This window comes from Meleagris gallopavo, chromosome 4 (genome assembly GCF_000146605.3).
Source record: "Meleagris gallopavo isolate NT-WF06-2002-E0010 breed Aviagen turkey brand Nicholas breeding stock chromosome 4, Turkey_5.1, whole genome shotgun sequence".
NCBI classification, from domain to species: Eukaryota; Metazoa; Chordata; class Aves; order Galliformes; family Phasianidae; genus Meleagris; species Meleagris gallopavo.
In genome coordinates, this window is record NC_015014.2 from 61,658,912 (window position 1) to 61,673,727 (window position 14,816).

The window sequence follows — 14,816 nt, forward strand, 5'->3', positions numbered from 1 at the left end:
AAGGTTACACAAGTGAAAAATCCTCCAATCTACATGTGCTCCAAAATGTGTAAATCTGTGCACCTATTAATGAATTTGTAACATTGGAGAAGATGGAAGAACTTTTCAGTGACATTCTCAACAGAAGTGAAGGTCTGAAAATGTAATTCAGATATGAATCAGAGCATTGTAGTCAACAAAATGGATTTGGATTTTATTTCATTTCAGTTTTTTCTGAATATATTCACTTTGGTTCTTATTTTTCCAACCTGTTTTCTTGGTATTTAAGCATTTACTCAGTATTATTTAGCATAGTTCAACTACTGCATTCTACACAAATTGTCCCCCAGCCCCTTCTTGAGTATCATTTAAGAATGAAGAGCAAGTCCAAGTTAAAACTTCAGACCTAGCTGAAAAAATAGAAAGCACTACAACTTAGTAGAAGAGTGTGTATAAATTACTATCTGTTCTTTCTGCTCTGCAGCCTACAGGGCCCTTCAATTCCACGGCTTCACAAAATTGGACAGAATTAACTGGGAAAACATAGGTACCTATGGAATCAGAATGAAATACGACTGAAAGAATTGAAAATCTTTAGAACAAGTTTTCACCTGGAAACATAAAAGGGTTGAAACAACTATCAGATGAGTACTATTACAGCAATTTCCAAGCTTGGGTAGGTTAAAAAACATCAATCAACTTCTTTGTCCCTTAGCACCTAGAATTTCATCCAGATACATGCAGAAACAAAAATGATGTGCTTTGTAATCCTTGATAACAAGAGGTAACATCTGGGGACAAAAAAAACATTTGTCCCACAGAATCAAAGGTTATGTTTCACAAACACCAGAATAGAGAGTTACTATCTGTTTCATTCTGTTGCCACTTTGCAGATAAGACACATTACTGAGTCTATGTTCTCGTCTGGACAGTACATCAGCAGACTTTGTCAATACCAGAGGAGGAAAATACCTGACAAAGTCAGCCAGCCATTGAAAAACAGCTCTACCAAAAAGACAAAACAGTAATACTTCTTAATTGGAATTTTAGTTTTGCAAGAAATCAGAAACTAAGACGCAATGGAATTTTGTGAATATTACTGCTTCTTTTAAAATTAATTTGCATTTAATATAAAAAAATATCCCTACCATTCACAAAATCTCTTCATTTTTACAAAACTAATTAGAGCAATAGTTTGTCCCTTTTATATTTATGAAAATTGTCCTTTTAGCGATGTCAAAGAATTCCAAACATAATCAAACGTATGTGAGTTTCCTTGCACAGTCAACTGAACCAACTCCTGCCAAGCAAAAAGCTTCTTGTGCACTCTAAACTACGCATCTTGATTCCATGAAGAAGCATACTTAGACTGTTTCAATTCACTTCAAAGATTCAGAAAGATCATCTACTGTTTAACAAAGAGTGGCCATTTCTTTAAAACATTAAAGTCATTTTAAAATCAAAACAAACAAGCTAAGGTGACGCAAAGAGGATTTTACTTAGAAGTGCTCTAGAACTTAATGCTCTGATCTTAGAAATACCATATTACTTACCCTCTTCTCATAATACATCATACTGCAAAGAAATTTCAGCCTTAATGCATGCACCAGCACAGCTTACAATTTAGTAGCTAGAGCATCTCTCCAACACGCTATGTAAGGGGACAATAAAATATAAAGATTTTATCTAGCGTCCAATTACATGAAAGAATGCTAGCTCTGTCTCTTCATCACTATGAATTAAGAGTCCTAATTATAATAAAAGTGTGCATATATACAGATATGTGCCACAAAGAAAAACTATTCAAATAAATCAGTGAAAGTATGCAACCATAACCTTGCAACATTTTCACTGGCACAGTTCCCAAAGCAGTCACAGAGCTCTGCACCACCTTGGAATCACATCTTGTAATTTACTGCCTTATTTACCACATGCTTTGTAGCTTAATATGGAAAACTTGTTTCATTTTCATTATAAAAGTAAAAACAAGCTTCAGCTTACCTCCATCAGAGACAGTTGCTGACTGTAATAAGAAAGAGAAAAATAAGCGTTACTTAAGTTTCATGATATGTATTAGAAATCTCTGAGTTTCACATATTACGTGAAGTGTTATCATTCTATTAACAGTAGACAATGTGAGAGGATGGAAACCTAAACATACCAGCTGTTACCTTCACACAGACATTTCCTCCTCATCTTGAAAATCACCCAGGCCTTTAAACCACTGTCCTGGAACTTGATACCACAAATATGTACTTAATAACGTGAATTTCAACCTCCTTTTCAGATGAATCAAGTCCATCAGTCAGTATACAGGAGAAAACAGATACCTTCCAAGTGACCGCAAAGATATCAAATGAAAACTTGACTGTGATATATGGAGATACGTGGGATGAAATTAAAATTTCAGATATTTTGGCAATCAAAAAAGATTGAAAGCTTCCCCTTCTGATAACTTTTGACTTCCAGAGAGCCAAAAGGATGTAAGAATGGTTCCAGTAGGTTCAGACTTAGGTGTTTGTCTACCATAAACTTTCCAGCTTTGATCACAAATTATATCAAGGCAGCAAACATTTGAAAAAACAGATAGGTGAAGGCTTCCCAAACACATAGTCCAGAGCTGCACTTCAGTACCCAGCCAAGTAACAGACAGGAAGGACAGCTGATGTTTACACTGAAGTTTGTATTGATTTTCAATGGTTATTACAACTTATTACTTTAAATTAGAGAATCTTTCCTTGGTTATTGAGAGTGTCCTTGAGCCTTTAAATAACTTCCTAAATGATTATAAATCAACTCTGCTATTTCGTACTGCTGTTTAAAGAGCTAGGAAAGAATGCCCTACATACCTGCAACATTTCCAAGACAGAAAACACACAGAAGAAAAAAGCAGGCATATAAACACAGCTGAGGAGAAATGCCATCTATCCATAATCTGTCTGAATTTGCCAATCTCGGAATAAACATCCCCTCTCCCCCTCAGAATACACAGAAACCCTCGGTAATCTTTAGAATAATAGTTTCTTCTCTCTTCTTTATCTTTTCTTCTGTATTTCACCTCGGAATTTCATACTGCTGCTGACAGCATCTGAAGAGCACTGCTGTAGCTCCATCATTCCCATAATCAGCAGAGGATCTGATTTAGTTTTTAATACATGTATTCTGGAATTTTCAATGTCCAAACTGATCTGTAACTGGCATCACTGCCAGAGTGTCAGTTCAGATGAAAACAAATGCATTTTAGAAAGACAGTTCTTGTTAAATTACACAGAAATGCTTCTGAATCTGTGAAGCATAATAACATTATAAAGGTATATCCAGATATCAAAAAAGCAGTCATGTTTTGGGTACAGCCTTGCAAACATGTTATACATTCAGAAGCTGTAACTTATTTCATGTAGAAAATTTAACTTACATTACTGAATTCTACTATAAATATGACTGTCTCTATCCACATACTGTACAGAATAGCTGATGAACAAAAAATTCCAGTGTTTTTTCTTGAGCAAAAAGGATGACTTAAGGTAAAGCAGTACTATCGCTTTGCAGAAAAGACAGGGAAAAAACCTTTCAAAATACGTATGTTTTAGAAATGGTTATTTACTTTGGCAGCTTCCATGAATGTAGATAAAAACATCAAGTATGATTCTCCCTTGTGTTTGTGAAAGGTAAGAAGTAAAATGTATAGGGTTCTCATTATAGTAAAGAGAATATTTACACTGCTTTTAGGAAAAAAAATGAGTGATTTAGCACAGAAACTCAAAAATTACTGGAATGGTACCACTTAATTAAGTTCTGTGGACAGTGAGATGACAGAATTTTACCTCAATTCATTTGGCCTAATTTAAGACCCTTAGCCTTCTGCACGCCATGGATTGGCTTTAGTGTTTTGAAATGTTTATTTTAAATGTCATGAATCAATATCTTAAAATCTCTCTCAATAGGGACTTATTAATACTTCAAAAAATTGCTCCTATAGGAATAACAGAATTTCTTCCCTAAACATCAACTACCTTTTTCTGTGCTAATAAGACAGTCTGTATTCCCTTTGGCTTCAATATATTACCAAAAGCATAGCAGTTTTCTTAAGTAATATGCCCTAAGATTATTCAGCATTTCTTAATCATTATCACTTTACATTTTTAGATCACAGAACAAGAATTATTATAAGAACATTTCTTTATATTCATCTATGTTTATGAAATTAATTCAGCTAATTTAATAAAAACAGGTTGAAAACTTCAGACTTACTTTGGAAACTTAGAAATCTTAATTTAAAACTGTCAGTGCATACTGTTCACATTTGGACAAAGCAGTTTCTCTTCTAAACTGCTCAGCTGGAACTTGTCTAGATTTGTCCACAGGTGTAAGTTGCAAGACCAGATTTTTTTTTAAATACTATGATGATCTCATTTTAAAAATTCAGTATCTGTTGGGGGTTGGTTTTCATTCTTCAGTGCTCGTGCTTAGCAGGCTCTTCAAAAGGGCAAAATTTCACCTATTATAGATATGAAAACTAATTTTTGGATGAAACCTAACACTTACCTACTAAGAACTACCTGTTAGAAAACACAGCTTTTAAGAAGCTACAAAACTGTTCATGTACATGACCATTTCTGAAAGATGAGGAAAGACAAGGTGTGTAAAGGGACGTTAGGAAGGCTATAAAAAAAAAAAGTCTTTTGTTTCAAATGACAGGACATTGTATACATTTTGTCAGTGTACTTATGAACTATCACTCAGAGATAAAATCTGAATTGTAATCAACCTTCAGATCTCTCACAACCACATAAGAACTGAAATTAGTTCTTCAAAGTGTCAGACTGGTTCAGGAAAAAGCCCGTGATATATCCTGATGGTATGTGCCAGGAGTATAAATACCAAAATTTTAGAACTAAGTTTAGGAGAAATAAAATATCTTTCAGTATCTCTCCTGCCAGAATCCGTGCTTGCTCCTCCAGCTGGATGAGCTGCTCAGGTGCACAGACACCAAAGGAGGAGGATGTGAACTCTCCCCTCGACTTCAGGGCAAGGTCTTGATCCCTGTGATGCAGCTCTGTGCCAGGGCAACAAGCTGAGCAACAGCTTCCCAAGCAGTTATCATACACCATAAAAGATGCTTTAGGTCTCCGAAACTGGCAAACGTTTCAGCATATGCTAGATAGTATAAACTTCTGATTAAGAAAAAAGCATGTAAAATTTCTCTTTGTATCACCTCTCTTTGGTAGGTGGAAAAACCAGAAGGGCCCATGAGGTTTTTAATGTCATGTTCAGGATCTGCTTGCAATACATCTGAAGGAGGATTAGCTTATAATAATTAGCAGGAAGAAGACTACATGCTATCTGGCACCCACAACAAGGAAGAAATGCAGAGAGGCCGTAAAGAAGCAATTTTAAAGGCTGATGCAGCCTGTAGCTTTCGTGGTCTACAGCCTGCCAGAGGAGTGCATAATTCCAGTTTGATGGCATCTGTCCCTTGGCACAAACTCTCATACAGGAAATCCACAGGGATCCAAGGAACATCCCCTTTTACATGGACTAGGTAATTAACTAATTACCATCGAAGTCTACCGTAAAACCATGGCGCAGAAAAGCAAAACGTTCTTTCCATATCTCAGACACTACTTAGAACAAATAAACCTGTGTGCAAATATTCTGCAGGTAACTCAACGCCAAATGTCCTTTTTCACCTTCTCAAGATTTGTCACTCAAGTCGACAGTCATGCTCAAGTGCTCCAGGAGAACAAAGGGAACGATGAGGGTACTGGGAGGGTGACACATCCTAGGAAATGCCAGGCCTTAACAATAAAATGGAGCAATATGAAATCATCTCCTTTAATAGAATGTGAGTGAGTGTCTTCCTTGTGTATTTCAAACTATTCCTGAGACGCATAGAGATGAAATCTACAAACAGAGCAAAAAAATACTGCTCTCTTCTACTACAGCAATGACAAAATCACAGACTGAACAGAAATATCTATTTCTTTCCTGAGTATCCAGAAAAATTCAAAGAAAAGAGGATCAGAAGTGACCTCTCTCTGCCCTTCCTACAGCACTCCTACTTCCAATACAGGCAGTGGCATCTTGCAGCATTCAGAGTTCCCTGCCTGCTGCATTTGGAGTCTGTGAGAGTTGCTGATTACAGTATTACACTCACAATCTTTTCCGAAGCCCCCTCTAATTTAGCCTTTCAGCTCAGAATAGCTTACCTAGCTCTACCAACCTTCTAAACTGATTTTCTCATACGAGTTCAAAACACAAAATAAGTTTGAGAAACTCACTGTGCTCTTTAGGAGATGAAGCACTGAAGGTTTACAGACTCCGTAGGAGCAGCCAACTTTCAAACACTTTGTCACTTAGTTCTGGAGAGCCTATCACTCAGCCAGCTGCCTGCTTGCATCCAGCTTCGTTCAAACCCCTCATTAAATCACCCAAGGCAACTTCTCTTTCTGCCAAGTAAGGAATTACGAGCTGGTTCCTAGATCTCAAGGCATACTACTCCAGGACTTGCACTGCATATATGTATTTTTATCCTTTTAAATGCACTATAGCATTAACATTGTGCAAATGTAATGACCTCTGATGATCTCTGGGAGGGGAATCATGCCTCAAAATATAGTTAATATTGTCCTAATGTTTGAAATCAAAAACAAAGCCATGTTACTTATAGATTGCTCATACATTTTCCATCCAATAAATATCTCACGTTTATATCTTACCTAAACACTGTGTAATATCATTTTTATCCTCAGATGAAAATGTTACTGCAATTAATGTGATGATATAGAATTTTATGAAAATTAAGCCCCTTCACAATGTCTCTCGAAGGAGAACTCTTACATAATTTGTCTTTTCAACTGTCTTTCATGAAAGAAAGGCATTTATAATATCTAATACAAAAGTATTACAGATGTAAGAATTCTCAAGGAAAAAAAACACTATTGCACATTTGGATCTATAGAAATGACATCTGAACAGTAAATGATGTGACATTTGGAATTCCTTTAGGAAAAAGATGTTCAACTTTTCTATCCCAAACAAAGCCAATGTTACTACATATAAACAGAGTGGCTTAAATGCCAAGCCATCCTTAAAATTATTTTGATAGAGATATAAACATATATACAGTTTTACCTACACATATAATATTGACATACTAGCACAGAAAGCATGCACAAAATACACTGCACAGAATTGAAAAGAACAGGCACAGATAATCAACTTATTGATTTTTTAGCTTTATACGTCCTGGGCACAGTTCAGAAATACACCTCCGAATGCGACTGTTAGCTGCTACAGTTTTCCCTTTACTCTTCTATGACAATAAAATCAAACGTCTGCATTTAGGAAGGAATTTTAACTCCAGTACTTTAAAGTAACGAAGCTGTAAGGCAAAACAAAAAGCATGCTGGAGTTGATAACATTCTTCTCAGTTTTCTTGCCAATAACAATAGCTTCTAATTTCTCACTGCAACGATGCCTTGCCTTAGCTAAATATAATTTATATCACTTACCCGCTCTTCATAAGAAACAGCAGTTATTTTTCCTAACAGTACTCTTCCTAAATTCATCTTCACTTAATATGGAAAAAGCATTTCCTTAGCAAATCGGCTTTGCAAAGATTAAGCTAAAAAATTCAGCCCTATTCCATGCCTGTACACGCCAGTAAAGTTTAAAGGCATTTCATATGAAGTTCTATTTTACTCCCTTTATGTTACCCATAGCAACAGGCCAATGCAGGAAGCTGTGGTTCGTCAGGGATTCAGATTAGATCTCAATTATCTCTCCTGAGAAACACTAGATCGTTTTATATAAATCAGGACAATTGTATTTTAAAGCTCTTCCTCTAAGTTGAACGTGCGATGGTCCTGTGCTCAGTAAAACAGATTTCCAAAGCAGATTCCAGCAAAACATTAGTTAATCGCCATAACATTAGTTATAGAAACATTTACATCGTAAACCCCTATTTTCAGAGGTTTACATCATACGAGCCAGATTAAAGTAAGACCTTGAACGGTCTCCTCTTCTGCTCAATTTTTCAGCAGTTAACACTGTAAATCGCAGGTAAAAATCCACAGCACAAGGAAACTGGGCATACTCAGCTAAAGCTAGGTGCAGCCTCCTGTCCCTAAAGACAAAATCCTCCTTGCAGAAACCAACTGATATTCTTCCTTCCCTCTTTGCTACCCCAGCCTGTGCTTCCTGATGTCAAGGCAGCTCTGTGCACAGCGCCCTAGGAACAGAGAGCAAAATCAGCTGCTTGTCATGCAAGAGGGAAGTGCTCTTCACTTGCCTGTGGTAGTAGTGGCTTCAAGAGACTGTATATGGAAAGAGCAGAATGTCATGAAGTTTGTTGCTGTTCTCAAGTAAATAGTGGTAGTACCTGGAGCACTGCGTTTTGTTGCTTTTGAAGCAACCAGAATAGAAGTTTTGCTAAAAACAAAAACCAGAATTACAAATTGAAAATGGTTAGTGAGCATTTTTACTATTTTTATGTTTTGAGGATGTCCTGACAAGATGGACTTACAAGCAGTACTTCAGGAAAGACTGATCTCCTCTCTTTTCAACGCAGCACGTGGAATCCCCCACATCCATCCAGTTACAGTTCCCCTAATCTGTAGCTCGCTCTGAAAGTATTGCCTCCTATTTATTTCCCTGAAAATGGCAGAAGCTATAAAGAGCACAATAACACAATTGGATACAGCAAATTCTCAGCTACAAGAAACACTTTTTCTCAGCACAGTCACCACCATTAGCTAGGAATTTTCACTGGTGATGATAAAGAGCCTGCGTGCTGCACTCATAAAAGTCTGTTTCAGTGGAGCTGACCACTGCAGTCGCTGCTGAAGTGCATCACCCACCACCTCACATCCACTGTTTGGTCTCCATAAATGCCCAGCAAGTGCCTATGAGTATCAATGGGTGTCATTTTTCTGCATGGAACAATTCAGTTCCACTCCTTTCTCACACTTTCTCACCGCACTTCCACATCAGACATTATTTTGTCAGAGTGCCCCTCTGCTGCTATCTGTCACACAGCAACAACACATCGCTGTGAATATTGGTGGGAAAGTTCAACCTCTACTGCCATCCCATCAACACCCACCTCTGACGTCATGGGCCAATATCATAAAATAGGAGGCATCACTTCTGGAGCAGCCTTAGTATAAATTAAATACGAAGATGGGAAATTTTAGCCTGAACTGATACAGAGAGAGGCAAAAAGACGTTTCAACAATTCAGCATGGGCACTCTTAGCTAACAGAGCAACTCAACCTTACAGACTTAATTCAGAGTGAGCAGGGAAGAAATTCAAGCTAATTATAGATGAAAATGGAGGAATCGTGATTTAACAGGCATTCTTGAGACACAACAGTTTGCTGCCACGGACAAAGTTCATTTTATGAGTGATTATGAGTCTCAATAGGCACACTGCTGCATTTCAAAATGCTGTCTTCCACAAGTGTTTAATACCATGAAGAAATGCAACAGAAACAAATGGAGAGGTTGATAGGAAGGAATACATTTTATAAAATATAACATTATTTTTGGACTTACGAAGCAAATTCCCTAGGAGATTTTCGGTGTAGAACAGTTTTACTGCTTAAATAAGTGTTAAAAATTATAATTTTATAATGAAAACAGGCCAAATTCAGCTGTTTAAATGCTGCATATTGCTTGACACTAAAGCAAGTAGGCTGGATAGTGTATTTTCATTGTCAATACCTTCAACAACCAGATTGTACTGACATTACACATAGGCAGTGAGCACCTGCTCAGTAATCCTCACCTGAGACAAGTAAAAAGCACAAAGGGATCAGAAAGGCCTGGAGAGCTGTCCTGCGAACATCCCTTTGGGGCATCACAGAACAGGATTTTAATTGACAGTGTTTAGTTAACAATCTACCTAAATCCTATAGGAATCTCCTACAAAAGTGGTTCTTACCCACAAGAACATTAGAATGATGGGGGGGAAAGGAGGACCACATGTGAGCAATTAAATGCAGCATCAAGGTCAGCATGCACCAGGGTCAGCACTGCACCAGAGCCCCATGGTGGCACAGGGCTGGGAGCACCATGTGTGGGCAATGCTCTGTACACCCTACGCTCCTGCACTTGGTGTTACAAAGCCAATAATCCCCCCATTTACAGACCTCTACAGCTGTTGATTTTATTACCCTGAACTGAGCCCTGCATGTCCACATTTTTCCATGCAGCGACTCTACTAACGCTGAAGATAAACTCTGCCAATTAGATGACATCAGTTAATGATAATGGGAATGAAATGCTCGGTGAATCTGAAAGCCCTTGAAAAAAAAAAAAATTCTTTTCCCTCTGTATTTTCATAGATTATTTTTGTAGCTGTCAGATTGAAAACCAGGCAGACAACTCCAAGTTCAAAGGTCCAAAGCAAAAGGAATTCTAATTTGCAAAGCTATTAATGGAAAGTGTTAAATGATGGCACAAGAGCTTTAAAAAACCTATTCAGATATACCAAAGGCGACATTTGTAAACCCACATCCATCTGTTTAGAAACTAAACTGTGGGAAGGGGTAGCAGCCCCAGATATGGCTGATCCGTTCTTCTCTTCCACCCTCCCTCCACTTTCTGCTCTTATTTTCTTTTGTGCTCTTGTTTTCAGAGAAGAAAAGGCTCAAGAGAAAGATAGAATGGCAGGAAGCCTGGATAAGTTTTAACTTGTCAAAAGATGAATAGGATTTAATATATCCATTACTTCTAAAAGAAAAACACACACACACAGAAAAATACAAGGCAACTAGAGAGAGGTAATCCTCCGGATGAACTCTTGGTAACACAAATTCCTAAAGTATATCTAACATTGGCAGAATGATCCTCAAAATTCTCAAATCTCATCAAGTATTTCTTTTTTTTTTTTTTTGTCCAACATTAAATAAACTAGCAACTACCTGTATGAAAAACCAGGCAAAAGAAATGTTAAGAACACAATTTAGCTCACCGAAGTGAGTTTCTGAAAGCAGGAGAATCGCAATCTATCTACAAACTGAGCAAACTGTTCTGTAGAACAGATGTTTTTCTAATTTTCCAAAATTTCTATAATTTGTCCAGATGTATTTTTGCAGAGGATCTGTCAGCTACTCAGCAGTAAACAGACCATATAAGTGCTAATAATTAAAAGCGGGAAGATTCTCATGTTTACAAGAATGTGGTTTCCTTCTATCAGTTTTAAAGATGAAAGTCTTTCGTATTCCAGGATTATATTAAGAAAAAACATTTTCAAACTACTTGGAATGCATTCGTTTATAAATAACTGAAATAGAAGCAAGGCTTCCAATAATACAATAAATTCAGCACAGACTGGATGCAAACGGCTGTCCCGAGTGCCCCCTGCTGTCCAATGCCATTCCGAGCCCAATGTACACATCTCAAGCTGCTAGGGAAGATTTGCCATCCCAAAGATTTGGGATACTCTTTATCCATAAAAATAAAGAGTTGGTTCTGCGAGTTGTATTTTACACTTTGAAATACAATTCTGCAGAGCCTGACTGGAAACAGATAATAAAACATACACTTTTTCACACTCCTTTTTGAAACAAACATCACCATTTCTTTCCTTCCCTTCAACAGCAGTTTAAGACATCTGTATCTCCTCCATTAAAGCAAACATGCAGCAACAGCATGCGTAACTTGTGCATCTAGATGGAAGATGAATTTGCAGCCTAACAGTAAGTTAAAGCTAAATCACATAATTAAGAGGATACGATTAAGTGACAGATCACTAAGACACAAAGTTGCTTCTCAATTTCCTACTACTGCAGATGGAGCCTTGAAGACTCAATACATTTGGGGAAAATCAATGCAAAACCAAACGGGAAAACAACTTATTTTTAATTAAACAGTGCATACGCATCTTTGATATTATATCTAGGGCTGTAACTCACAAAATATGGTTTCTAAGCAATAAAAAGATAAAAACTGAGCTGGAGGGTCTACAACTCAAAAAATCTCTATTCGATATATACTTTTCATTTAGTTTAATAACTCATACCATCTGGATTCTGTTTTATTGGATAAAAATCCAGCTGGAAGAGAAATCAGTTTAGCTGCACACCTTAAAAACCCACCGTAACAATGAGAAGGTAACAAAGCTCTCACACGACATTCTTACTTTCAGGAAACACATGTACAAGCATAGTGAAAATTAAACGACAGATTTATTAAAAACTTAATTAAAGAAATATCTGAATACACAGTATATTCTCTCCACATTGTAAAAGCAACATAATGTCACTCAAAATATAGCTATAAAAATGGTATATTCTTAATTTCATAATAGAGGTTATATAGGAAGTTAACTTAAATACTTATACTTACAAACTTTGTCTCTTTAAAAACTCATTGACTCCTTAGAAGCATAATTTATCGTATTTCACTGCAAGATTTCTTAGCTCAGGCTACTCATTAAACCATATTCCTGTTTTCTGTTCCCTTTAGATAAACAAAACTTCATACTTACAGACACTTGACTATCAGTAAAAGTTTTCTCCATGTATAAATAGTTTAATAGCTCATCGTTAAGAAACAGTCCCTTCAACTTTATTATTTAGCTCTTTCTGAAAACATATTTACTTCTTCCAGAGTCCAGTCATAAAATGAGGCTTCTCTGTGTGTTGCCCTATCAACACCTCTCCCATTCTCCTCCTCCCCAGCACATTCTCCGCCCTCAGCACGAGTTCTGTATCTTCTCATCCAGAGGCACAGGCAGCTTTTAGCTTGTTGTTTAGGCAGGTCCTATGGAACAAGAAAGCTTCTCAAAAGGCAACAGCGTGCTGCTGAGGAGACTGCTAATGCAAAATGCATTCGGAAAAGGCCTAGAGGATTCAGTCCCTAACATTTGCCCAAACTTGTTTAAGCATTGAGTAAACCTCATTTTCGTCTCCAAATTATCTTCAGTTTTAATACACTCCCCTTTGATGAGTAAATTTTCCAAATGAACTGAATGAATCAATCCCTATTAAAAACACTCAAAATATCATCTCAAATTATTTTTTCTCTTAAAGAAGAACAGTTAAACTTGTAAGACGTGCAGCAGTTTTCTTCCAGTTGCCGGCATGTAAGTGCATGTCTCTGTATGATTACAATCACATGTATGCACGTTTCGCAATCTATCTCATCCTACCCAAATGCTCCATGTTCCTCTGAGTAAGCAGGGCACTGCCAGTTACACAGCTCTCCTTCTGAACAAAACACAGTTCTCATCCTCTTCAATACCACACCTACTCTCCAGAAACACCAGCAATAACCTGTGTGCCTTCAAAAAGAACTGCACAAACTTTCTGGCCAACAAATCGTGCTTAGTACCATGCTTTTAGAATATTCTGAACTATACAGAAGTAGAAACTGGGATTTTTGTTTCTTTTCTCTTTTTTTTTCTTTTTTGAATTTCAAAAGAACAGATTAAATGTTTTGATGAACTAATATTAAGTAAAGATCAGCAGCTCATCTGGAAGGAGCTCCACAGGTGATTCCTCTCCTTTAAACTTCACTGGACTGATGAATCCATGAGGACAGTGAAAATTAGCCAAAATCCCAGCAGTTTAAGCAGTAAATGCAGTCAGAATCAATTCACAGAAGGGTACAGTACTCTCATTGGCACCGTATCTATTCTGTGACTATATTCTGGAAATGCCAATTCAGTTCATTCCATAAGACTTTAACTCATTCAATAACACTAACCAAACGTCACTGACAAAAATCCTTCCTCATCCCCATTAGCACATGACATGACATGACACAGCAGGTGACAAAGTGCAGCAGAGGAAGGGCAGTAACACGAATCAAAGCAGTCACCTGGCTCCTCATTCTCTCCAGAAATTACATGAGCAATCCATTCTGCAGCAGGAAAGCTGTTAGAGCTCTCTCCCTCAGAAAGCAGATGCTGCAAAGAGTTGTAATACAGCAGTGTGTGCTCCCAGAGCCCACTGCAGTTATGCTGCACTGACAAACAGCGCTCCAGCAGTGAGTCCTTCCCTTCAACCTCTCAGGGTTGCACCACCTGAAAGGGGACACAGCTTTCTGTACCTCAAGAACAGTCCACAATCCCAGACATAAAGAAGCGATGTCCATTCCTGAACGTGGCAATCTAGAAATGGCCCCCTCAGTTCCAAGCATGTGTTTACCAAACCCAATACTCAGTTTCCAAGAACAGCCACAGATGGATGCACAGTGACAAGCAGCACAGGCCAAGAGATTTCTTGACTACATTCTCCCAGACTTCAGGTATTTTTAGTTCATATTTCCTGAATCCGGTGTGGCTTGTCTCCTTCATAATCCCCAGCAGATCTCTCTTCCAAATATTTGTCCATTTTCCCCAAAGACATGCAAATTTCTTGCATCCACAGCACTCAGTGGATGCCTGCTGCATGAACAGTTCCTTGTTTTGCTCCTGGCTTTAGCTACCCTCAATTAATGGTGCTGAAGGAGGCTGCAAGCAGTCAATCCCAGTTGTTTTTGTATGCCACCCACAATTCCGTACTCATTACACCTTCCTGAAACTTTTCCACTTCTAATTCATTATAACATTTTGAAATAAGGAAACCAGAACACAATTTTTAAATTGGCAAAAAAGTGTGAGCAAATCACAGTATTTACACCGTAGAGAGTATGGTTTGTGTGTATGGAACATGTGGTTCATTCTCCTCTGATACTTCCCCAATAATTCACAACACTGGATTTTCTGGTTTATTGACTGTGTACAGAGCCGATATTTTCATACAACTGTCCCTTATAATGCAAAGACCACACTTCTGAAGCAGCTCAGAGACATAGATGCCATTTGATATATGAAGCTAGGGTGA

General features: G+C 37.6%; 1 protein-coding gene across 1 annotated transcript in view; it reads right to left on the reverse strand.

Annotated features, from left to right (window-relative positions):
* RGS12 (regulator of G protein signaling 12) overlaps window positions 1-14,816 on the reverse strand; it is a 53,790-nt gene that overhangs the window by 15,220 nt on the left and 23,754 nt on the right. The window contains 1 exon segment of the mRNA XM_031553210.1: window positions 1,981-2,002. Within this exon segment, the coding sequence (XP_031409070.1) occupies window positions 1,981-2,002 (22 nt within the window).